At 44.2% G+C, this 27785-nt stretch overlaps 1 protein-coding gene across 1 annotated transcript in view; it reads right to left on the minus strand.

Moving 5' to 3' along the window:
• LOC134576785 (pregnancy-specific beta-1-glycoprotein 8-like) overlaps window positions 1-27785 on the minus strand; it is a 174476-nt gene that overhangs the window by 8188 nt on the left and 138503 nt on the right. Inside the window, exon 4 of the mRNA XM_063435487.1 lies at window positions 826-1101. Coding sequence (XP_063291557.1) covers window positions 826-1101 — 276 coding nt within the window. The remainder of the gene's footprint in view (window positions 1-825; window positions 1102-27785) is intronic.

The following is a 27785-nucleotide window of genomic DNA, read 5'->3' on the forward strand; positions in this document are numbered from 1 at the left end:
TCCTGCAAATAAAAGGTTCACAAGACGGATATTTATAGGTTTGTTAACTATAGTGTAAAATAATAAATTAATCAAAAGGAATTCAAATTGAAGACCATCTTAAAATTTTACAAGTCATCTATGTTTTCAATACGCCTATTTTTGCCTAAAAACTGAGATTCACTTTGAATTCTTTTAATTTCATGAGAATTCACGCTATAGTTCATAACCTAGAAATGCTTGATTTGTAAACCATTATTTACAGGAATTAAAACAGTAGGCAATGTGTTTTTTTAAAAATGTTGACGGTCATTTTTTCCCAGAGCATCATCCCTCTCAGCTAACAATAATGAAACAATTCACACTTTAGTGCAGGGATGAGGAACATTTGGCACTCCAGATGTTTTGGACTACATCTCCCTTGATGCTTTGCCAGCATTATGGCTGTAAGAGTATTATGGGAGATGTAGTCCAAAACATCTGGAGGGCCGAAGGTTCCCCACCCCTGCTTTAGTGAATACCCTGCTTGAACTGAACCTCAGTTTATCTTAAAGGCTGAATTTCACAAATCTGGGGTTATTTTAGTTAGTCCTAATAAAATAACTAATAATTAGCTTTGCTGTTGCAGTTAAATATTTTTTACTTGTAATATTGCTTGGGCAAAAAAAATCACATAGCCCTAGGGCCATGTACATGTCTGGTATCAAAATGTATTTTGTCATCACTAGTAGGTGATTCAATTCCACAAACAAATGTGTTTGCACAGATTGGTCTTTATAAGACATACAATGTAGTCAGTACAGACATATAACTTCAGACTACAGACAGTACAGTACAGATTCTTACCTTCCACCTTCAGAAGATAGGGCTCACTGGTTTTATTGTTTATGGGGTTTTGGATAGTACAGGTATAGTTTCCTTCATCACTCTCTATGATTGGATGGAAGGTCAGGTTAGACCCAGTACAGGTCACACGGTCCTGAGAGCAGGCATTCACTTGGTTACGATAGAAAGTGTAATTCTCCACAGTCTGATCGGGGGCGTTACAAGTAAGATTCACATTGCTGCCATTAGCAGGAAAGCTTTCAGAAGCATTAAGTGTTGGCATTTTGTCAAAAGGCTCTGGAATAAACCATAAAACACATTTATTGACTTATATATTGTTTTCAATCCTATGCTTCAATGAATCGGCAAAATAATAAATGGATCAAACAACAAAATTCAATAATACAATTTGTTACCTATGATGTGCCGTGAAGGTGTTGTTTGCCAAATAAAAACGTAAACATTTCTGAAATTTGAAAGGCCACATTGAATTATAAATATATTTTTTACATATATCTGACAGACACACTGAATTTTGGCAGCAGCTAGTGACCTCAGAGGTTGCCTTTGATATATATAGAGGAAGTGAAAATGTATTTATTTATAAAAAAATTTACAAGGAAGGATACATTGATATTTCTTCGTATATGCTGTATTGGGTACATTTATGGTGCATTTTTTTCTAGGCAGATTTTTTTTTCTATAAATTAACACAGATAAGCAGATATTGGAGTCAGGTAGTGGGTTTGCTTAGGCCAGGGCTGCCTGCCCAAACCATTAGCATAGCCAACCACTTCTAGTATACTTTTTTGAATGCTGTTATTAAAAATCACTTATTTAAACAAATACCGCAATAAGAGAAGTTCTGATATGTTCTGATATGTGTGCAAGAACATATTACACACATGTATTATAGTGATGTCGCGAACACAACATTTTAGGATCGCGAACGGCGGACGCGAACTTCCACAAATGTTTGCGAACCGCCGAACCGGGCGAACCGCCATTGACTTCAATGGGCAGGCAAATTTTAAAACCCACAGGGACTCTTTCTGGCCACAAAAGTGATTGAAAAGTTGTTTCACAGGGACTAACACCTGGACTGTGGCATGCCGGAGGGGGATCCATGGCAAAACTCCCATGGAAAATTACACAGTTGATGCAGAGTCTGGTTTTAATACATAAAGGGCATAAATCACCTAACATTCCTAAATCACAATGGATATGGATTGACACCTGACATATTGACACCTCGACATATGGATTGACACCTGTCCTAAGAGACCCTGATACACACTGACACAGAGCAGAATAGGGACTGTTCCCCCTACATAGGGTCACTTGGCAGATATGGATTGACACCTGTCCTCAGGGACCCTGATACACACTGACACAGAGCAGAATAGGGACTGTTCCACCTACATAGGGTCACTTGGCAGATATGGATTGACACCTATCCTCAGGGACCCTGATACACGCTGACACAGAGCAGAATAGTGACTGTTCCCCCTACATAGGGTCACTTGGCAGATATGGATTGACACCTATCCTAAGGATCCCTGATACACACTGACACAGAGCAGAATAGGGACTGTTCCCCCTACATAGGGTCACTTGGCAGATATGGATTGACACCTATCCTAAGGATCCCTGATACACACTGACACAGAGCAGAATAGGGACTCTTCCCCCTACATAGGGTCACTTGGCAGATATGGATTGACACCTGTCCTCAGGGACCCTGATACACACTGGGGGGGGACCTACTGTCCTCCCCCCGCCCCCACCCCTGCGTGGTGGGTGGGGGCCATTAAAATAACAAGGGGGGTACCTACTGTCCTCCCCCCGGCCCCCACCCCTGCACGGTGGGTGGGGGCCATAAATCACAATGGGGGGAGTACCTACTGTCCTCCCCCCGCTCCCACCCCTTTCCAAAGAACTTTCCCACGCTGTGTAAAATGACACAGAGCTCTGTGATTGGTGGGCTTGGAATCTAACCAATCAGAGTGCTCGGTATCATTTTACACAGCGTGGGAAAGTTCTTTGGAATTTTCACACGCTGTGTAAATTGACAAAGAGCACTCTGATTGGCTTAAACCAGCCAATCAGAGTGTTATTAGCCTGATTGCAGGGCGTGGCAAGGCTTTATAAGACTTCCCCCTCCCTGCAGAGCTCAGTCTACGCGGAGCCCTCCATGGGTGTAGATGGATTTTTTGTTTTGCACTCGTTTTTTTTTTGTTTGTTTTTTTATTGCGTCGGTTCCTATGGCTTTTTATTTGGCCTTTTTTGGGGCTGAAAAAAGAAGATTTTAGAAAAAAGAAGACGTCAAATGGTAAGCTGAATTTTTCTTTACAGGTTAGTTATTTTATTCCCCCTTCACTATTTTTTAGGGTGAGGGGGGTAAGTAGGGGGTAACTTTTTTCTGGGGTGGGGGGTGGGTGACTAGGGGCTTGGGGACCCCTAGTCACCTTTGATTGGGAGGGAATTTTTATTTAGGGCCCCCACCCACCACTCAGGGGTGGGGGCTGGGGGGGACAGTAGGTCCCCCCTTATTGTTTTTTTTTAGGGCCCCCACACACCGCTCAGGGGTGGGGGACAGTGGGGGAGGACAGTAGGTCCCCCCCCTCATTATTTTTATGGCCCCCACCCAACGCGCAGGGGTGGTGGCCGGGGGGGGAAAGTAGGTCCCCCCTCATTATTTTAGTGGCCCCCACCCACCGCACAGGGGTGGGGGTGGAGGGAGGACAGTAAGTCCTCCCCCCATTGTGATTTATGGTCCCCACCAACCGCGCAGGGGTGGGGGCCGGGAGGAGGACAGTAGGTCCCCCCCTCATTATGTTTATGGCCCCCACCCACCGTGCAGGGGTGGGGGCGGGGGGAGGACAGTAGGTCCCCCCCCTCATTATTTTTATCGCCCCCACCCACCACGCAGGGGTGGGGGCGGGGGGAGGACAATAGGTCCTCCCCCATTGTGATTTATGGCCCCCACCCACCGCGCAGGGGTGGGGGCCGGCGGGAGGACAGTAGGTCCCCCCCTCATTATTTTTATGGCCCCCACCCACCACGCAGGGGTGGGGGTGGCGGAAGGACAGTAGGTCCCCCCCTCAATATTTTTATGGCCCCCACCCACCACGCAGTGTTGGGGGTGGGGGGAGGACAGTAGGTCCCCCCCCCAGTGTGTATCAGAGTCCCTGAGGACAGGTGTCAATCCATATCTGCCAAGTGACCCTATGTAGGGGGAACAGTCCCTATTCTGCTCTGCGTCAGTGTGTATCAGGGATCCTTAGGATAGGTGTCAATCCATATCTGCCAAGTGACCCTATGTAGGGGGAAAAGTCCCTATTCTGCTCTGTGTCAGTGTGTATCAGGGATCCTTAGGATAGGTGTCAATCCATATCTGCCAAGTGACCCTATTTAGGGGGAACAGTCCCTATTCTGCCCTGTGTCAGTGTGTATCAGGGATCCTTAGGATAGGTGTCAATCCATATCTGCCAAGTGACCCTATTTAGGGGGAACAGTCCCTATTCTGCTCTGTGTCAGTGTGTATCAGGGATCCTTAGGATAGGTGTCAATCCATATCTGCCAAGTGACCCTATGTAGGGGGAACAGTCCCTATTCTGCTCTGTGTCAGTGTGTATCAGGGATCCTTAGGATAGGTGTCAATCCATATCTGCCAAGTGACCCTATGTAGGAGGAACAGTTCCTATTCTGCTCTGTGTCAGTGTGTATCAGGGATCCTTAGGATAGGTGTCAATCCATATCTGCCAAGTGACCCTATGTAGGGGGGACAGTCCCTATTCTGCTCTGTGTCAGTGTGTATCAGGGTCTCTGAGGACAGGTGTCAATCCATATGTCGAGGTGTCAATATGTCAGGTGTCAATCCATATCCATTGTGATTTAGGAATGTTAGGTGATTTATGCCCTTAATGGATTAAAACCAGACTCTGCATCAACTGTGTAATTTTCCATGGGAGTTTTGCCATGGATCCTTAGGATAGGTGTCAATCCATATCTGCCAAGTGACCCTATGTAGGGGGAAAAGTCTCTATTCTGCTCTGTGTCAGTGTCTGGGGGGAGTATCTGCAGTAACACAGAGTGTCTGGAGGGAGTATCTGCAGTAACACAGAGTGTCAGGGGGAGTATCTGCAGTAATACAGAGTGTCTGGGGGGAGTATCTGCTTGTAACATTTATATGCACTGAAAAAAAAAATAATAATAAATTGAAAAAATAAAATAAAATGGTTGCAGCTTCCGAATGAATCTAAAATGGATGCTGTCCAGTAGGTGGGAGGGTCTGCTAGGGAGGGTGTGCTGCTGATTGGCTGGAATGTGTCTGCTGACTGTGAGGTACAGGGTCAAAGTTTACTCAATGATAAAGAATAGGGGGCGGACCGAACATCGCATTTGTTCGCCCGCGGTGGCTATGTTCGCCAGGAACTATTCGCCAGCGAACCGTTCGGGACATCACTACCAGTAACCTGTGTTTATTATACATTATCCCCCATAGCCAGTAACCTGTGTTTATTATACATTATCCTCCCATAGCCAGTAACCTGTGTTTATTATCCTCCCCATAGCCAGTAACCTGTGTTTATTATACATTATCCTCCCATAGCCAGTAACCTGTGCTTATTATACATTATCTCCCCCATAGCCAGTAAGCTGTGTTTATTATACAATATCCCCCCTTAGCCAGTAACCTGTGCTTATTATACATTATCTCCCCCATAGCCAGTAAGCTGTGTTTAATATACATTATCCCCCCATAGCCAGTAACCTGTGCTTATTATACATTATCTCCCCCATAGCCAGTAAGCTGTGTTTATTATACAATATCCCCCCTTAGCCAGTAACCTGTGCTTATTATACATTATCTCCCCCATAGCCAGTAAGCTGTGTTTATTATACATTATCCCCCCATAGCCAGTAACCTGTGCTTATTATACATTATCTCCCCCATAGCCAGTAAGCTGTGTTTATTATACAATATCCCCCCTTAGCCAGTAACCTGTGCTTATTATACATTATCTCCCCCATAGCCAGTAAGCTGTGTTTATTATACATTATCTCCCCCATAGCCAGTAAGCTGTGTTTATTATACAATATCCCCCCTTAGCCAGTAACCTGTGTTTATTATACATTATCTCCCCCATAGCCAGTAAGCTGTGTTTATTATACATTATCTCCCCCATAGCCAGTAAGCTGTGTTTATTATACAATATCCCCCCTTAGCCAGTAACCTGTGCTTATTATACATTATCTCCCCCATAGCCAGTAACCTGTGTTTATTATACATTATCCCCCCACAACCAGTAACCTGTGTTTATTATACATTATCCCCCATAGCCAGTAACGTGTTTATTATACATTATCCTCCCCATAGCCAGTAACCTGTGTTTATTATACATTATCCCCCCATAGCCAGTAACCTGTGTTTATTATACATTATCCCTACATAGCCAGTAACCTGTGTTTATTATACATTATCCCCCATAGCCAGTAACCTGTGTTTATTATACATTATCCCCCCATAGCCAGTAACCTGTGTTTATTGTACATTATCCATCCCATAGCCAGTAACCTGTGTTTATTATACATTATCCCCCCATAGCCAGTAACCTGTGTTTATTATACATTATCCCCCCATAGCCAGTAACCTGTGTTTATTATACATTATCCTCCCATAGCCAGTAACCTGTGCTTATTATACATTACCCCCCCATTGTCAGTAACCTGTGTTTATTATACATTATCCTTCCATAGCCAGTAACCTGTGTTTATTATACATTATCCCTCCCATAGCCAGTAACCTGTGTTTATTATACATTATCCTCCCATAGCCAGTAACCTGTGCTTATTATACATTATCCCCCCCATAGCCAGTAACCTGTGTTTATTATACATTATCCTTCCATAGCCAGTAACCTGTGTTTATTATACATTATCCCTCCCATAGCCAGTAACCTGTGCTTATTATACATTATCCCCCCATAGCCAGTAACCTGTGTTTATTATACATTATCCTCCCATAGCCAGTAACCTGTGCTTATTATACATTATCCCCCCCATAGCCAGTAACCTGTGTTTATTATACATTATCCTTCCATAGCCAGTAACCTGTGTTTATTATACATTATCCCTCCCATAGCCAGTAACCTGTGTTTATTATACATTATCCTCCCATAGCCAGTAACCTGTGCTTATTATACATTATCCCCCCCATAGCCAGTAACCTGTGTTTATTATACATTATCCTTCCATAGCCAGTAACCTGTGTTTATTATACATTATCCCTCCCATAGCCAGTAACCTGTGCTTATTATACATTATCCCCCCATAGCCAGTAACCTGTGTTTATTATACATTATCCTCCCATAGCCAGTAACCTGTGCTTATTATACATTATCCCCCCCATAGCCAGTAACCTGTGTTTATTATACATTATCCTTCCATAGCCAGTAACCTGTGTTTATTATACATTATCCTCCCATAGCCAGTAACCTGTGTTTATTATACATTATCCTCCCATAGCCAGTAACCTGTGTTTATTATCCTCCCCATAGCCAGTAACCTGTGTTTATTATACATTATCCTCCCATAGCCAGTAACCTGTGCTTATTATACATTATCTCCCCCATAGCCAGTAAGCTGTGTTTATTATACAATATCCCCCCTTAGCCAGTAACCTGTGCTTATTATACATTATCTCCCCCATAGCCAGTAAGCTGTGTTTAATATACATTATCCCCCCATAGCCAGTAACCTGTGCTTATTATACATTATCTCCCCCATAGCCAGTAAGCTGTGTTTATTATACAATATCCCCCCTTAGCCAGTAACCTGTGTTTATTATACATTATCCCTCCCATAGCCAGTAACCTGTGTTTATTATACATTATCCTCCCATAGCCAGTAACCTGTGCTTATTATACATTATCCCCCCCATAGCCAGTAACCTGTGTTTATTATACATTATCCTTCCATAGCCAGTAACCTGTGTTTATTATACATTATCCCTCCCATAGCCAGTAACCTGTGCTTATTATACATTATCCCCCCATAGCCAGTAACCTGTGTTTATTATACATTATCCTCCCATAGCCAGTAACCTGTGCTTATTATACATTATCCCCCCCATAGCCAGTAACCTGTGTTTATTATACATTATCCTTCCATAGCCAGTAACCTGTGTTTATTATACATTATCCCTCCCATAGCCAGTAACCTGTGCTTATTATACATTATCCCCCCATAGCCAGTAACCTGTGTTTATTATACATTATCCTCCCATAGCCAGTAACCTGTGCTTATTATACATTATCCCCCCCATAGCCAGTAACCTGTGTTTATTATACATTATCCTTCCATAGCCAGTAACCTGTGTTTATTATACATTATCCCTCCCATAGCCAGTAACCTGTGTTTATTATACATTATCCCCCATAGCCAGTAACCTGTGTTTATTATACATTATCCCCCCATAGCCAGTAACCTGTGTTTATTGTACATTATCCATCCCATAGCCAGTAACCTGTGTTTATTATACATTATCCCCCCATAGCCAGTAACCTGTGTTTATTATACATTATCCCCCCATAGCCAGTAACCTGTGTTTATTATACATTATCCTCCCATAGCCAGTAACCTGTGCTTATTATACATTATCCTCCCATAGCCAGTAACCTGTGCTTATTATACATTATCCCCCCCATAGCCAGTAACCTGTGTTTATTATACATTATCCTTCCATAGCCAGTAACCTGTGTTTATTATACATTATCCCTCCCATAGCCAGTAACCTGTGCTTATTATACATTATCCCCCCATAGCCAGTAACCTGTGCTTATTATACATTATCCCCCCATAGCCAGTAACCTGTGTTTATTATACATTATCCCTCCCATAGCCAGTAACCTGTGCTTATTATACATTATCCCCCCATAGCCAGTAACCTGTGTTTATTATACATTATCCTCCCATAGCCAGTAACCTGTGCTTATTATACATTATCCCCCCCATAGCCAGTAACCTGTGTTTATTATACATTATCCTTCCATAGCCAGTAACCTGTGTTTATTATACATTATCCCCCATAGCCAGTAACCTGTGTTTATTATACATTATCCCCCCATAGCCAGTAACCTGTGTTTATTGTACATTATCCATCCCATAGCCAGTAACCTGTGTTTATTATACATTATCCCTCCCATAGCCAGTAACCTGTGCTTATTATACATTATCCCCCCATAGCCAGTAACCTGTGTTTATTATACATTATCCTCCCATAGCCAGTAACCTGTGCTTATTATACATTATCCCCCCCATAGCCAGTAACCTGTGTTTATTATACATTATCCTTCCATAGCCAGTAACCTGTGTTTATTATACATTATCCCCCCATAGCCAGTAACCTGTGTTTATTATACATTATCCTCCCATAGCCAGTAACCTGTGCTTATTATACATTACCCCCCCATTGTCAGTAACCTGTGTTTATTATACATTATCCTTCCATAGCCAGTAACCTGTGTTTATTATACATTATCCCTCCCATAGCCAGTAACCTGTGTTTATTATACATTATCCTCCCATAGCCAGTAACCTGTGCTTATTATACATTATCCCCCCCATAGCCAGTAACCTGTGTTTATTATACATTATCCTTCCATAGCCAGTAACCTGTGTTTATTATACATTATCCCTCCCATAGCCAGTAACCTGTGCTTATTATACATTATCCCCCCATAGCCAGTAACCTGTGTTTATTATACATTATCCTTCCATAGCCAGTAACCTGTGTTTATTATACATTATCCCCCCGATAGCCAGTAACCTGTGTTTATTATACATTATCCCCCATAGTCATTTATCGTTGGACCTAGGCAGCATGATGTCTTAGGCTAGCCCAGAGAGTGAGTGAGTGAGTGAATAATATAATATATATGTTCAGAAACATATTAGTAATATATGTAAATCGGGTTCATGCAAAGAGGGTGAAAAGGTATTAAAGAAAAACACACTTATTGCATCAAATTTACAAAGCCAAACTTTTAAAAGCTTTCCTCATTTCTTTCTCGGGATGAGGAAAATATCGGTTGTAGACTGAGGATTTCCATCTGCCCAATCTTTTAATAATATGCACTGGAGTGTCAGTGTTGAAGGAGACCGAAGCTGCCCCTATTCTAAATGAAAGACCCGAGACATGGATACAACCCAATCTTAGGAGTAGTGTTCTGATGTAGAAGATGAATTTAGCGTAGTCAGAGGGATTTAGTGAGAGTAGTGGTGAAATGTGTGTGGCATGACTGATTGTGGGTAAGTAAGAGTCAAGTATTTTAACTGGGCACTAGTTCTAGGTGGGATAAAGTGGTATAGCGGATAGATGAGTAGTTTGGTTCGTTTTAGAGGTTTGTAGAGAAAGTATATAGTGACCATGATTTTTAGCGATATCCAATATTTTTAAGGTGGTCTTAAACAAACATAAAATGTTATATAAAATTTGTGGGAATATCGAATAGTCGTGTACAGTAAATCAGAGAGGGCTCAGAATATCGATCCATCGATCGGTAACCTGGATGAAGTAGGGGGTCTATCTGTTTTATTAAATACGCTGTAATATGCTTTTAATGGGATAGGACATTAGGAAAGGTGTGTGATTGGGATAAGTGGTTGTGGCTGTATTTACCCTATCCTGGGACCGACCTGGCTCCTAAGCTTGAGCCGCGCGTTGCTGGATCACTCCTGCATCCACACGAACCGCATGCGGCTTGATCTCCTCTTCTGACTTAGCCGCATGCACTGACCGCAGTGATCGGTCACGTGGCCCGCCTGGCACTAGGAGTCACGAGCTCGCTCTTAAAGGGGCAGTGGGAGCCAAAAGTTGATTCAGGCTCCCATTGGCCCACGTCATTCCAGCACCCCCACACACGAACATTTTGGGGGTGTAGGCATGACGTGGGCCAATCACTGGTGTAACAGTAGTGTACATTAAAAACAAAACTAGAAATTTGACTGTGAAATAATAGCAGTCAGTTTCCTTCACACGTGTGCGTTTCAGGGCCTGCCAGGGCACAGTGTCACACCAATGCAACTCATATCTGGTGTAACAGTAGTGTACATTTAAACAAAAAAATACAGGGGGATTGTTGTCACCTTTCGGGGACCCTTGGTGTTGTACGTGGCCTGGTGGAGGAAGAGACCTTCAATGACATCAGTGAGGACAAGGAAAGGGACATGGCTAGCTTGGTATCCAACCTTGTGCAAATGGGGAGTTTGCGGTTGTGCAAATGGACTGTTTGCGGTTGTTTGCGGTGCGTTAAATGGGGAGTTTGGTCTGTCACTGTGAAGCGGGCATAACCCTTACACTACCTGATCGATACAACATCATACCTGATTTTTTAAAGCACGTTATTCCAAACAATTTAGCAATGTTAGGTGATTTATGCCCTTTATGGGTTAAAACCAGACTCTGCATCAACTATGTAATTTTCCATGGGAGTTTTGCCATGGATCCCCCTCCGGCATGCCACAGTCCAGGTGTTAGTCCCCTTGAAACAACTTTCCCATCACTATTGTGGCCAGAAAGAGTCCCTGTGGGTTTTAAAATTTGCCTGCCTATTGAAGTCTATGGCGGTTTGCCCGGTTCGTCCTGTCAGGGTATTTATATCGGCAGACATTTAGTGCTATGATGGAAATTAAAAGTGTATATTCTGAGTCACTCTGAACAGACCAGACTCCATTTTGTTATTTTCAAGTTAACAAAGAGACACGAAATTTCTATCCTTTCTGTAAAACTAACCACTTTGCCAGAGTTAAAGGAATGCATAGTATAAACAAACCAAGTGATAAGAGACTGTCTAAAATGCTAATGGAATGGAATGAATTCTAAACCCAGACATTTGTGACAGAGAAGATTAAATAATTAAATTTTACTTTCGATAATGTATATGAGTCCCATTTTAATGTAAGAGGTCAAATTAAGTTTTAACTGTCATATTAGAAATTATAGCAGAATTTGCCAGACACATAGTCTGGACAAAACGTAAAGAAACTATTTGATCTGACATAAAATATAAAATATAGCAACCATATAGATAAGCCCAAATTTTGTCAAAATAGCCACCAGGAAAAGTTAACTCTTTCCTGGATAGGTATGTTTAGTGGGACGAGACTGCCCTCTATAGACCAAATACTGAAATTTTTATTTGGAAAGATAACCACTTCCCAGTGTTTCTATTGGTCTATTACCTAGTGACGAACAGAGAATATTTTCCTTTAAAAGTTAAGACAAAGGGAAGAGAGAGGTATGCAGGGGTATGCAGAGGAAGCAAAAGCAGGCTAAGAAAGAAAAGCAGAGTGAGAGCGAGAAAGAAACATTCCTTGACACGTAGCTACCTGAGAATACCTGATGAGAAAATATCTACTTAACTGGTAATTATACTGGCTTCATTTAATTAATCTAATTTAATTAAAATTTTCTAACAGCATGATATATGACTGGATAAATGACGATCAGATTTCGACATTTAGAAATCTTAGTTAAATAAGAAGTACATTATTAAAATTTCTATTCTGCAGATGGAAAAATTAATAATTATGTATTTATGTGACATATCACATGTTAGCATATCGTGATATTTATCCAGGTGTATTGATTTGCTCTAAATAAGATAAAATATCTGTTTAAGCAATTTAAAAATTAAGCTTATAGAACATTGTACATTTCTCTTATTGTATGGTTCCAGGAAGTGACTAATGAACTAGTTTAAATGTTATTTTTAGTGATGTACCAAACTGTCCGCCGGCGAACAGTTCCCGGCGAAATTAGCGTGTTCGCGTTCGCCGCGGCGGGCGGACACATGCGCAGTTCGATCCGCCCCCTATTCGTCATCATTGGGCAAACTTTGACCCTGTGCCTCTCGGTCAGCAGACACATTCCAGCCAATCAGCAGTACTCCCTCCCTTCCACACCCTCCAACCTCCCTCCCAGCATCCATTTTCGATTCATTCGGAAGATGCATGCTTAGTGAGAGGAGGGAAAGTTTAGCTGCTGCTGATTAGATAGGGAAATTGATAGCTAGGCTAGGGTATTCAGTGTCCACTACAATCCTGAAGGACTCATCTGATCTCTGCTGTAAGGACAGCACCCCAAAAAGCCCTTTTTAGGGCTATAACATCAGGCTGCTTTTTTTTTTCCCCTGTGTAATGTAATTGCAGGTGCCTGCCTGCCAGCTTCTGTGTGAGGTTCACATTGGATACTGTGCCTATTTGCCCAGTGCCACCACTCATATCTGTTTTAACAATAGGTTAAGCTTTACATTTAAAATAAATATATTTTTTTTCACTGTAATAGAAGAGCAGTTGCCTGCCTGCCAGCTTCTGTGTGAGGTTCACATTGGATACTGTGCCCACTAGCCCAGTGCCACCACTCATATCTGTTTTAACAATTGGTTAAGCTTTAGATTTAAAATAAATATTTTTTTTTCACTGTAATAGAAGAGCAGTTGCCTGCCTGCCAGCTTCTCTGTGAGGTTGGATGCCTTGCCCATTTGCACAGTCAGTGCCACCACTCATATCTGTTTTAACAATTGGTTAAGCTTTAGATTTAAAATAAATTTAAAAAATTCACTGTAATAGAAGAGCAGTTGCCTGCCTGCCAGCTTCTGTGTGAGGTTGGATGCCTTGCCCATTTGCACAGTCAGTGCCACCACTCATATCTGTTTTAACAATTGGTTAAGCTTTATATTTAAAATAAATAATTTTTTTTTCACTGTAATAGAAGAGCAGTTGCCTGCCTGCCAGCTTCTCTGTGAGGTTGGATGCCTTGCCCATTTGCACAGTCAGTGCCACCACTCATATCTGTTTTAACAATTGGTTAAGCTTTAGATTTTAAATAAATCATTTTTTTCACTGTAATAGAAGAGCAGTTGCCTGCCTGCCAGCTTCTGTGTGAGGTTGGATGCCTTGCCCATTTGCACAGTCAGTGCCACCACTCATATCTGTTTTAACAATTGGTTAAGCTTTAGATTTTAAATAAATCATTTTTTTCACTGTAATAGAAGAGCAGTTGCCTGCCTGCCAGCTTCTGTGTGAGGTTGGATGCCTTGCCCATTTGCACAGTCAGTGCCACCACTCATATCTGTTTTAACAATTGGTTAAGCTTTAGATTTTAAATAAATCATTTTTTTCACTGTAATAGAAGAGCAGTTGCCTGCCTGCCAGCTTCTGTGTGAGGTTCACATTGGATACTGTGCCCACTAGCCCAGTGCCACCACTCATATCTGTTTTAACAATTGGTTAAGCTTTAGATTTAAAATAAAAAAAATGTTTTCACTGTAATAGAAGAGCAGTTGCCTGCCTGCCAGCTTCTGTGTCAGGTTGGATGCCTTGCCCATTTGCACAGTCAGTGCCACCACTCATATCTGTTTTAGCAATAGCTTAAGCTTTAGATTTTAAAGAAATCATTTTTTTTCACTGTAATAGAAGATCAGTTAGTTGTCTGCAAGCAAGCGTCTGGGTGTCAGGCCTACTTCAGCGTGTGCTCTGTAGACCTGTTCCAGCGTGCTTTGACAGTTGCCAATCATATTTGGTGTCTCTATAGCGTGCTTTTAAAACCAAAATTTGTTTTTCACTGTTATAGATTGAATAGCAGTTACTTGTCTTCAAGCGGGTGTCTCAGGCCTACAGTGTGTGCTCTGCAGAACTGTTCCAGTGCACATTGCCAATCATATCTGGTGTCTCTATAGCGTGCTATTAAAACCAAAATTTGTTTTTCACTGTTATAGATTGAATAGCAGTTACTTGTCTTCAAGCGGGTGTCTCAGGCCTACAGTGTGTGCTCTGCAGAACTGTTCCAGTGCACATTGCCAATCATATCTGGTGTCTCTATAGCGTGCTTTTAAAACCAAAATTTATTTTTCACTGTTATAGATTGAATAGCAGTTACTTGTCTTCAAGCGGGTGTCTCAGGCCTACAGTGTGTGCTCTGCAGAACTGTTACAGTTCACATTGCCAATCATATCTGGTCTCACAGTAGCTTGCACGCATAGTACCACTAATCCCCCCAAAAATGACAGGCAGAGGCAGGCCACCCCGCAGGGGCCGTCGTGGTCGTGGTGCTGTGATTCCCTTTTGCCCTAGAATAATGCCCAGTTTTCAGAAGCCACGTACCCTGAACTTGAAAAGTTCTGAGGACTTAGTTGACTGGCTAACACAGGACACCCAATCTTGTACAGCCTCCGCTCGGAACCTTGACGCACCATCCTCCTCCAGCTTAGCTTCAGGCACCTCTCAAGATAGCACTCACCCGCCTGCCGCCACCACCAAAACTAGCACCACAGACGCTTTACTTGGTATGTCAGAGGAGTTATTCACACACCCGTTTGAAGAAATGAGTGATGCACAACCATTATTGCTAGAGGATGTAGATAAAAGGGATATGTCTCAGGCAGGCAGCATCAAACACATGGAGGTACGGTGTGATGATGATGATGTTGTACCCGCTGCTGCTTCCTTTTCTGAGTTGTCAGATACAAGCAAAGCGGTTGATGATGACGATGCGTCCATGGATGTCACATGGGTGCCCGCTAGAAGAGAAGAAGAACAGGGCGAAAGTTCAGATGGGGAGACAGAGAGGAGGAGGAGGAGATCAGTTGGAAGCAGGGGGGGGGTCGTCGCAAGGAGCTAGTGGCACAGTCAGACAGCATGCATCGGCACCCGGGGTCAGCCCGACAGCACGCCAATCAACGCATGCTGTGTCCACCACCAGAATGCCGTCATTGCAGAGCTCAGCAGTGTGGCATTTTTTTTGTGTGTCTGCCTCTGACAACAGCGATGCCATTTGCAACCTGTGCCAAAGGAAACTGAGTCGTGGGAGGTCCAACACCCACCTAGGTACAACTGCTTTGCGTAGGCACATGATCTCACATCACAAACGCCTATGGGATCAACACATGAGTAGAAGCAGCACGCCTACTCTAAGCCGCCATCCTCCTCCTGGTCCAGCATCTTCAGCCACGTCAACCACTGCTGTCCTTCTTGCCCCCTCTCAACCATCCGCCACTCCGTCTCCTGCCTTGAGCAGTTCCCGCTCATCTGCCCACAGTCATGTGTCTGTCAAGGACATGTTTGAGCGTAAGAAGCCAATGTCACCAAGTCACCCCCTTGCCCAGCGTCTGACAGCTGGCTTGTCCGAACTATTAGCCCGCCAGCTTTTACCATACAATCTGGTTGAGTCTGAGGCGTTCAAAAAATTTGTAGCTATTGGGACACCGCAGTGGAAGGTACCCGGCAGGAATTTCTTTTCACAAAAGGCAATCCCCAACTTGTACTCGATTGTGCAAAAGGAAGTCATGGCATGTCTGGCACACAGTGTTGGGGCAAGGGTCCATCTGACCACTGATACCTGGTCTGCAAAGCATGGTCAGGGCAGGTATATCACCTACACTGCGCATTGGGTAAACCTGCTGACGGCTGACAAGCAAGGAATGCGTGGCATTGCAGAGGAGTTGGTGACACCGCCACGAATTGCAGGCAGTCCTGCTGCCACCTCCTCTACTCCTCCTACTCCATCCTCTTCCATAACCTCCTCGGCTGAGTCCTCTTGTGCCGCTGCTTCTTGCTCCACATCAACGGCACCCCCCCAGCTCCCCAGGTACTATTCCACATCCCGGATACGGCAGTGTCACGCCGTCTTGGGTTTGACTTGCTTGAAAGCAGAGAGTCACACCGGACAAGCACTCCTGTCCGCCCTGAACGCACAGGTGGAAAAGTGGCTGACTCCGCAGCAACTGGATATCGGCAAAGTGGTGTGTGACAACGGAAACAATTTGATAGCGGCATTGAAGTTGGGCAAGTTTACACATGTGCCGTGCATGGCACATGTGTGTAATCTGATCGTACAACGCTTTGTGCATAAGTACACAGGCTTACAGGACGTCCTGAAGCAGGCCAGGAAGGTGTGTGGCCATTTCAGGCGTTCCTACACGGCCATGGCTCACTTTGCCGATATCCAGCGGCGAAACAACATGCCAGTGAGGCGCTTGATTTGCGACAGCCCTACACGTTGGAATTCAACACTCCTAATGTTCGACCGCCTGCTCCAACAAGAAAAAGCTGTTAATGAATATTTGTATGACCGGGGTGCTAGGACAGCCTCTGGGGAGCTGGGAATTTTTTTGCCACGTTACTGGACGCTCATGCGCAATGCCTGTAGGCTCATGCGTCCTTTTGAGGAGGTGACAAACCTAGTCAGTCGCAGTTGTGTGTGTGCGTGTGTATGGCTGTCTGCCTGTGTGTGTGTGTGTGACAGGGTGAAGATTTCTTGCACATGGGTGTGACAGGGTGAAGATTTCTTGCACAGGGTGCCCAAAGGCCTAAGGCTGGCCCTGCGCATGGGTCAGTGGCTCTGCACCAGACTTCCCTCCAATTGATCAAAGTTAAAGGATTTCAAGTGGACTGATTACAATTACAGGGCCTCTAAAGAGTCCTGTATTGTTATTTGTCGTCACTACCTTCCCGCGTCAGGAGTGGGTCATTTGCGCCCCTGCTTCCTTCCTTGCATGTTGTAGCTGTTTGTCAGGGATTTGTCAATCCATATCTGCCAAGTGACCCTATGACAGGGTGATTTCTTGCACATGGGTGTGACAGGGTGAAGATTTCTTGCACAGGGCGCCCAAAGGACTAAGGCTGGCCCTGCGCATGGGTCAGTGGCTCTGCACCAGACTTCCCTCCAATTGATCAAAGTTAAAGGATTTCAAGTGGACTGATTACAATTACAGGGCCTCTAAAGAGTCCTGTATTGTTATTTGTCGTCACTACCTTCCCGCGTCGGGAGTGGGTCATTTGCGCCCCTGCTGCCTTCCTTGCATGTGGTAGCTGTTTGTCAGGGATTTGTCAATCCATATCTGCCAAGTGACCCTATGACAGGGTGAAGATTTCTTGCACATGGGTGTGACAGGGTGAAGATTTCTTGCACAGGGCGCCCAAAGGCCTAAGGCTGGCCCTGCGCATGGGTCAGTGGCTCTGCACCAGACTTCCCTCCAATTGATCAAAGTTAAAGGATTTCAAGTGGACTGATTACAATTACAGGGCCTCTAAAGAGTCCTGTATTGTTATTTGTCGTCACTACCTTCCCGCGTCAGGAGTGGGTCATTTGCGCCCCTGCTGCCTTCCTTGCATGTGGTAGCTGTTTGTCAGGGATCTGTCAATCCATATCTGCCAAGTGACCCTATGTAGGGGTAACAGTCCATATTCTGCTCTGTGTCAGTGTGTATCATGGTCTCTGTGGACAGGGAACAGTCTCTATTCTGCTCTGTGTCAGTGTGTATCAGGGGTTTTGAGGACAGGTGTCAATCCATATCTGCCAAGTGATCCTATGTATATCTGCTGTCAGTACACAGGAAAAGTTTAAATATTTCTTGTTCTACGTTCTCTGCAACTCCACGCACCGACTCATCCAATACGTGAAGATCTGGGGTTTCTCTGACTCTCCTCAGTAGTGTATCAAACAGAGTCTGCACTGTGGTAACACGGACATCTTCAGGACATAACTCAACTATTTGCAGATAGGCAGTCTGCAGCTTCTCTTTCACCTGTTCTCTTCTTTCTCTTATGCGTATTCTTGTCTCTATGCAGGTGGTCTCTTGCCTTTCTTTTAACCAATTCGTTCCTTCCATATGGTTTCAAAAGATCTCTGGCATCATTACTTTCAACGCAAATAACGTCATCATAGTTAGTCTCCTCATTATTCACCGGGAAGAGAGTGTTTGCACTGACTACCCACAGCATGCTCTTGCCATTGCCTACTCCACCTTCAACGACAGGGTGCAAGTCCCAAGGAGAAGGATCATTCACTTTATTATCTGTCTTTATTTCACAAGTAGTGCCTGGAACATCATCATGGGTCACAAGATGTAAATCTGGACTAATGTCAACCCCAGGGTCTGGAAAATCATCAATTTGAAATTTTTCGAATAATCCCAGTGGGCTGCCACATTCTTCCTCCTCTGATGGTATTAAAGTTTGCAGAGATTCACTATGGGGTGGTGTCAAGCATTTTGGAGAACAATTAAGCATCTCCATCCCAATACGTTTCAGATGTCCTATCAGCTCTTCCACCCTATGCGATACTATGGGCAGGCTACCCGTGACGTCATTACTCACGGCCCTATTTCACGCGGACACTCTGTGTCAGTGTGTATCATGGTGTCTGTGGACAGGGAACAGTCTCTATTCTGCTCTGTGTCAGTGTGTATCATGGTCTCTGTGGACAGGGAACAGTCTCTATTCTGCTCTGTGTCAGTGTGTATCAGGGATCATTAGGATAGGTGTCAATCCATATCTGCCAAGTGACCCTATGTAGGGGGAACAGTCCCTATTCTGCTCTGTGTCAGTGTGTATCATGGTCTCTGTGGACGGTGAACAGTCTCTATTCTGCTCTGTGTCAGTGTGTATCATGGTCTCTGTGGACAGGGAACAGTCTCTATTCTGCTCTGTGTCAGTGTGTATCAGGGGTTTTGAGGACAGGTGTCAATCCATATCTGCCAAGTGACCCTATGTAGGGGTAACAGTCCCTATTCTGCTCTGTGTCAGTGTGTATCATGGTCTCTGTGGACGGTGAACAGTCTCTTTTCTGCTCTGTGTCAGTGTGTATCATGGTCTCTGTGGACAGGGAACAGTCTCTATTCTGCTCTGTGTCAGTGTGTATCAGGGGTTTTGAGGACAGGTGTCAATCCATATCTGCCAAGTGACCCTATGTAGGAGGAACAGTCCCTATTCTGCTCTGCGTCAGTGTGTATCAGGGATACTTAGGATAGGTGTCAATCCATATCTGCCAAGTGACCCTATGTAGGAGGAACAGCCCCTATTCTGCTCTGTGTAAGTGTGTATCAGGAATCCTTAGGATAGGTGTCAATCCATATCTGCCAAGTGACCCTATGTAGGAGGAACAGTCCCTATTCTGCTCTGTGTCAGTGTGTATCAGGGTCTCTGATCAAGGTGTCAATATGTCATATGTCAGGTGTCAATCCATATCCATTGTGATTTAGGAATGTTAGGTGATTTCTGCCCTCTATGGATTAAAACCAGACTCTGCATCAACTGTGTAATTTTCCATGGGTGTTTTGCCATGGATCCCCCTCCGGCATGCCACAGTCCAGGTGTTAGTTCCCTTGAAACAACTTTTCCATCACTTTTGTGGCCAGAAAGTGGGTTTTAAAATTCGCCTGCCCATTGAAGTCAATGGCGGTTCGCCCGGTTCGCCGGTTCGCGAACTTTTGCGGAAGTTCCCGTTCGCCATTCGCGAACCGAAAATTTTGTGTTCGCGACATCACTAGTCACATGATGACAATCTGCAGTCAGGTCGAGACCCCGATGAGGACGACGAGCATGCAGATGAGCTTCCCTGAGATGGTTTCTGACAATTTGTGCAGAAATTCTTTGGTTATGCAAACCGATTGTTGCAGCAGCTGTCCGGGTGGCTGGTCTCAGATGATCTTGGAGGTGAAGATGCTGGATGTGGAGGTCCTGGGCTGGTGTGGTTACACGTGGTCTGCAGTTGTGAAGCCGGTTGAATGTACTGCCACATTCTCTGAAACGCCTTTGGATGCATGTTCCCTCAAAACTTTCGACATCTGTGTCATTGTGCTGTGTGATAAAACTGCACATTTTAGAGTGGCCTTTTATGGATTGACACCTGTCCTCAAAAACCCTGATACACACTGACACAGAGCAGAATAGGGACTGTTCCCTGTCCACAGAGTCCATGATACACACTGACACAGAGCAGAATAGAGACTGTTCCCCGTCCACAGAGACCATGATACACACTGACACAGAGCAGAATAGGGACTGTTACCCCTACATAGGGTCACTTGGCAGGTATGGATTGCCACCTGTCCTCAAAGCCCATGATACACACTGGGGGGAGCTACTGTCCTCCCCAACCCCTGCGCGGTGGGTGGGGGCCATAAATCACAATGGGGGGACCTACTGTCCTCCCTCCCTCGGCCCCCACCCCTGTGCGGTGGGTGGGGGCCATAAATTACCCCAAAGTGTTTGGTTCTAATGAGTGCAACGTAAATGGCTGTACAGGAGCTGGCCAACTGGAGAATTCAAAAGAGAAAACATGCACTGGAACTAATCGAGAAAGAGGAAAGACAGCCATACCAGATTCAGATGACAAAGCTGACACACAAGGGGTTAATTGAAATTGATACCGTGCCCGATCAGAACTTGACCCTAGAGGATCTGTCTGATTCTGTGTGGCAGCCTCAGGATTCTCAGCAGGATTGCATCTCAGAGAAAAGGGACACAACATCCCAACACAAGAGCCACCTTTTAGATCAGGACTGCCTTATATGCAAAGGGCTGATAAACCCCCCAGGTGATGCTGACTTAAGCCAATGGGTAATTACCAAGAAACCAGAGAAAATATGGAAACACCATATAATGGCAATCAACATTCTTCATGCATTGAAAAGAAGAACAAGAAATTGTATGATCCAGATACTAGACTCACAGATCCAGCAGACTCAAGTGTGTGGAAGGGATTCCTTCACATGTTCTCTATAAAGCAGTTTAAAGTTACAGCCACGCCAGAGTCTGGTTATAGCAGTCATCTTTGCCAGGATTTACCAAAAGTGTTAACATCCGAAGGATGCATTTTGCAAGAGTCTGTTTGGGAATATGTGGATCGTATCTGGCCAGAGTGCACCAAGGACATGTGTGTGATCCGACTGAATCAGAGAACGTCAAGTGATGCAGTTTCATATGCTCGGCTGTATTCTTATCTTAATCGGAAGCTGAGATATGCAATCATCAGAAGTCATGGCATGGAGGCATTCCTAGTGCCTCTACCTGCCGGCCAACCCATCCCTCAAAGATTGCGTCCTTTGGGAGGTCCAGGTTTGGAAGACAACCATCCTATTCTGCTTCTGATCTTGCTTCTTCCAAGCCATCCTTCCTGGACAGCTTATCCCAAAAAATCTTCCAAGAAACATAAAGAAGGTTTGGATATCCCAGATGATATTTTCTCTGACATATTAGCAGATGTTGAACGAGAGGAGAGACAAATGGCCGAGCAAGGGCTCCCTCCTCCAGGTTTCCCAAATTTTGAGCAGTGGAATCAGAATTCTGAGGATACAGGAGAGGAAGTTGGCATGCCTGAGATCATGAATATGCTCCAAAATTTGAGCAATGGCCTTCAGTTCCCAGGAGAATTCTCTGTAATTATAGGAGAGAGTCAGGGTGCTAATATTATGCCACCTCTCCATGTGCCAAATACTGTTCCAGCAGGTCTCCCATATCCATCTTTTCCATTGTATCCAGAAGCAGCCTACCCTGGCTGGCATGGTATGTTGCCCCCTACTCATGCAGTAAATCCATTGTCCATTGACCCAGCCAATCTCTTCTCTTAACCGCTTTCACAAATAATACCACCTAACTTCTTATCTGATCAACATTTTACTGCAGGACCTCAACCTTTTGCATAAATGTTGTAGTTTTGTTATATTTAAGTTTTTTGGGTTTTTTTAACTGTTATGTTTTAGCGAAATATTGAAAAAAATACATGTAATGTGCTGAACATCAAAGCTGAAATTTTAATTTGTCTCAGTAAGTTGAAAGCCATACTTTCTATGGGAGTTTCAAATGTTCAATAATTGTTTTCTGAAGAAAGCATAACTGTCTGTTTTTAGCAAGCAACAACCCCATATTAAGCTGTTTATTCACTGAACATCTATTTGTACTGAATTGAAAACTGAATGACAAAATGTAGGCAGAAAACGAATGATTTGAATATATTCTTCAAATACCAGAATTTTTAAATTTGTTTTTTAGTTCACTACTATTCTGTGTTTAGTAATGTATAAGTGTGCCAGATGTGACAAGTTTACATAGGTTAATTATAGCCACTGTTATATCTGGGCTACAAATACATGCATTTTGGCAAACACCTCAAAGCCCATGTAAGCTTTGTGTTGTTGAATTTCAGTGATTTCTTTTATGTTGCATGTGTACAGTTGTACTGTAAAATGGGTAAAGCATGGGATATGTTTTTACATATGTATACTAAAAATTTTAATATACGTTGAAAAAAAAAAAAAAAAAAAAAAGGACGCATGAGCCTACAGGCATTGCGCATGAGCGTCCAGTAACGTGGCAAAAAAATTCCCAGCTCCCCAGAGGCTGTCCTAGCACCCCGGTCATACAAATATTCATTAACAGCTTTTTCTTGTTGGAGCAGGCGGTCGAACATTAGGAGTGTAGAATTCCAACGTGTAGGGCTGTCGCAAATCAAGCGCCTCACTGGCATGTTGTTTCGCCGCTGGATATCGGCAAAGTGAGCCATGGCTGTGTAGGAATGCCTGAAATGGCCACACACCTTCCTGGCCTGCTTCAGGACGTCCTGTAAGCCTGTGTACTTATGCACAAAGCGTTGTACGATCAGATTACACACATGTGCCATGCACGGCACATGTGTCAACTTGCCCAACTTCAATGCCGCTATCAAATTTTTTCCGTTGTCACACACCACTTTGCCGATATCTAGTTGCTGCGGAGTCAGCCACTTTTCCACCTGTGCGTTCAGGGCGGACAGGAGTGCTTGTCCGGTGTGACTCTCTGCTTTCAAGCAAGTCAAACCCAAGACGGCGTGACACTGCCGTATCCGGGATGTGGAATAGTACCTGGGGAGCTGGGGGGGTGCCGTTGATGTGGAGCAAGAAGCAGCGGCACAAGAAGACTCAGCCGAGGAGGTTATGGAAGAGGATGGAGTAGGAGGAGTAGAGGAGGTGGCAGCAGGACTGCCTGCAATTCGTGGCGGTGTCACCAACTCCTCTGCAATGCCACGCATTCCTTGCTTGTCAGCCGTCAGCAGGTTTACCCAATGCGCAGTGTAGGTGATATACCTGCCCTGACCATGCTTTGCAGACCAGGTATCAGTGGTCAGATGGACCATTGCCCCAACACTGTGTGCCAGACATGCCATGACTTCCTTTTGCACAATCGAGTACAAGTTGGGGATTGCCTTTTGTGAAAAGAAATTCCGGCCGGGTACCTTCCACAGCGGTGTCCCAATAGCTACAAATTTTTTGAATGCCTCAGACTCAACCAGATTGTATGGTAAAAGCTGGCGGGCTAATAGTTCGGACAAGCCAGCTGTCAGACGCTGGGCAAGGGGGTGACTTGGTGACATTGGCTTCTTACGCTCAAACATGTCCTTGACAGAAACACAGGACTGTGGGCAGATGAGCGGGAACTGCTCAAGGCGGGAGACGGAGTGGCGGATGGTTGAGAGGGGGCAAGAAGGACAGCAGTGGTTGACGTGGCTGAAGATGCTGGACCAGGAGGAGGATGGCGGCTTAGAGTAGGCGTGCTGCTTGTACTCATGTGTTGATCCCATAGGCGTTTGTGATGTGAGATCATGTGCCTACGCAAAGCAGTTGTACCTAGGTGGGTGTTGGACCTCCCACGACTCAGTTTCCTTTGGCACAGGTTGCAAATGGCATCGCTGTTGTCAGAGGCAGACACACAAAAAAAATGCCACACTGCTGAGCTCTGCAATGACGGCATTCGGGTGGTGGACACAGCATGCATTGATTGGCGTGCTGTCGGGCTGACCCCGGGTGCCAATGCATGCTGTCTGACTGTGCCACTAGCTCCTTGCGACGACCCCCCCCCTGCTTCCAACTCGTCTCCTCCTCCTCTCTGTCTCCCCATCTGAACTTTCGCCCTGTTCTTCTTCTTGCCGAGCGGGCACCCACGTGACATCCATGGACGCATCGTCATCATCAACCGCTTCGCTTGTATCTGACAACTCAGAAAAGGAAGCAGCAGCGGGTACAACATCATCATCATCACACCGTACCTTCATGTGTTTAATGCTGCCTGCCTGAGACATATCCCTGTTATCTACACCCTCTAGCAATAATGGTTGCGCATCACTCATTTCTTCAAACGGGTGTGTGAATAACTCCTCTGACATACCAAGTAAAGCGGCTGTGGTGCTAGTTTTGGTGGTGGCGGCAGGCGGGTGAGTGCTATCTTGAGAGGTGCCTGAAGCTAAGCTGGAGGAGGATGGTGCGTCAAGGTTCCGAGCGGAGGCTGTACAAGATTGGGTGTCCTGTGTTAGCCAGTCAACTATGTCCTCAGAACTTTTCAAGTTCAGGGTACGTGGCTTCTGAAAACTGGGCATTATTCTAGGGCAAAAGGGAATCACAGCACCACGACCACGACGGCCCCTGCGGGGTGGCCTGCCTCTGCCTGTCATTTTTTGGGGGATTAGTGGTACTATGCGTGCAAGCTACTGTGAGACCAGATATGATTGGCAATGTGAACTGTAACAGTTCTGAAGAGCACACACTGTAGGCCTAAGACACCCGCTTGAAGACAAGTAACTGCTATTCAATCTATAACAGTGAAAAATAAATTTTGGTTTTAAAAGCACGCTATAGAGACACCAGATATGATTGGCAATGTGCACTGGAAAGGTTCTGAAGGAAGGACTGACAGAGCCGCTTGAAGGACACTGACTGGCTGCTATTAGCTTACACTAGAAACCTTTATTCTTTGTAAAAGCACGCTAAAGAGACACCAAATATGATTGACAACTGTCAAAGCACGCTGGAACAGGTCTACAGAGCACACGCTGAAGTAGGCCTGACACCCAGACGCTTGCAGACAACTAACTGCTCTTCTATTACAGTGAAAAAAAATATTTATTTTAAATGTAAAGCTTAACCAATTGTTAAAACAGATATGAGTGGTGGCACTGGGCAAGTAGGCACAGTATCCAATGTGAACCTCACACAGAAGCTGGCAGGCAGGCAACTGCTCTTCTATTACAGTGGAAACAAAATTTTGGTTGTAAAAGCACGCTATAGAGACACCAGATATGATTGGCAATGTGCACTGGAACAGTTCTGCAGAGCACACGTTGAAGGAAGGCCTGACAGAGCCGCTTGAAGGACACTGACTGTCTGCTATTAGCTTACACAGGAAACCTTTTTTCTTTGTAAAAGCACGCTAAAGAGACACCAGATATGATTGGCAACTGTCAAAGCACGCTGGCACAGGTCTGCAGAGCACACGCTGAAGTAGGCCTGACACCCAGACGCTTGCAGACAACTAACTGATCTTCTATTACAGTGAAAAAAAATGATTTCTTTAAAATCTAAAGCTTAAGCTATTGTTAAAACAGATATGAGTGGTGGCACTGACTGTGCAAATGGGCAAGGCATCCAACCTGACACAGAAGCTGGCAGGCAGGCAACTGCTCTTCTATTACAGTGAAAACAAATTATTTATTTTAAATCTAAAGCTTAACCAATTGTTAAAACAGATATGAGTGGTGGCACTGGGCAAGTGGGCACAGTATCCAATGTGAACCTCACACAGAAGCTGGCAGGCAGGCAACTGCTCTTCTATTACAGTGAAAAAAATTATTTATTTAAAATCTAAAGCTTAAGCTATTGTTAAAACAGATATGAGTGGTGGCACTGACTGTGCAAATGGGCAAGGCATCCAACCTGACACAGAAGCTGGCAGGCAGGCAACTGCTCTTCTATTACAGTGAAAACAAATTATTTATTTTAAATCTAAAGCTTAAACAATTGTTAAAACAGATATGAGTGGTGGCACTGGGCAAGTGGGCACAGTATCCAATGTGAACCTCACACAGAAGCTGGCAGGCAGGCAACTGCTCTTATTTTACAGTGAAAAATTTTTTTTATTTAAAATCTAAAGCTTAACCAATTGTTAAAACAGATATGAGTGGTGGCACTGACTGTGCAAATGGGCAAGGCATCCAACCTGACACAGAAGCTGGCAGGCAGGCAACTGCTCTTCTATTACAGTGAAAAAAAAATATTTATTTTAAATGTAAAGCTTAACCAATTGTTAAAACAGATATGAGTGGTGGCACTGGGCAAGTGGGCACAGTATCCAATGTGAACCTCACACAGAAGCTGGCAGGCAGGCAACTGCTCTTCTATTACAGTGAAAAAAAAAAATATTTTAAATGTAAAGCTTAACCTATTGTTAAAACAGATATGAGTGGTGGCACTGGGCAAGTAGGCACAGTATCCAATGTGAACCTCACACAGAAGCTGGCAGGCAGGCAACTGCTCTTCTATTACAATGAAAACAAATTATTTATTTTAAATCTAAAGCTTAACCAATTGTTAAAACAGATATGAGTGGTGGCACTGACTGTGCAAATGGGCAAGGCATCCAACCTGACACAGAAGCTGGCAGGCAGGCAACTTCTCTTCTATTACAGTGAAAACAAATTATTTATTTTAAATCTAAAGCTTAACCAATTGTTAAAACAGATATGAGTGGTGGCACTGGGCAAGTGGGCACAGTATCCAATGTGAACCTCACACAGAAGCTGGCAGGCAGGCAACTGCTCTTCTATTACAGTGAAAAAAAAATATTTATTTTAAATGTAAAGCTTAACCTATTGTTAAAACAGATATGAGTGGTGGCACTAGGCAAGTAGGCACAGTATCCAATGTGAACCTCACACAGAAGATGGCAGGCAGGCAACTGCTCTTCTATTACAGTGAAAAAATTTTTTTTATTTAAAATCTAAAGCTTAACCAATTGTTAAAACAGATATGAGTGGTGGCACTGACTGTGCAAATGGGCAAGGCATCCAACCTGACACAGAAGCTGGCAGGCAGGCAACTGCTCTTCTATTACAGTGAAAAAAAAATATTTATTTTAAATGTAAAGCTTAACCAATTGTTAAAACAGATATGAGTGGTGGCACTGGGCAAGTAGGCACAGTATCCAATGTGAACCTCACACAGAAGCTGGCAGGCAGGCAACTGCTCTTCTATTACAGTGAAAAAAAATATTTATTTAAAATCTAAAGCTTAACCAATTGTTAAAACAGATATGAGTGGTGGCACTGACTGTGCAAATGGGCAAGGCATCCAACCTGACACAGAAGCTGGCAGGCAGGCAACTGCTCTTCT

Source organism: Pelobates fuscus, chromosome 11 (assembly GCF_036172605.1).
Source record: "Pelobates fuscus isolate aPelFus1 chromosome 11, aPelFus1.pri, whole genome shotgun sequence".
Taxonomy (NCBI): domain Eukaryota; kingdom Metazoa; phylum Chordata; class Amphibia; order Anura; family Pelobatidae; genus Pelobates; species Pelobates fuscus.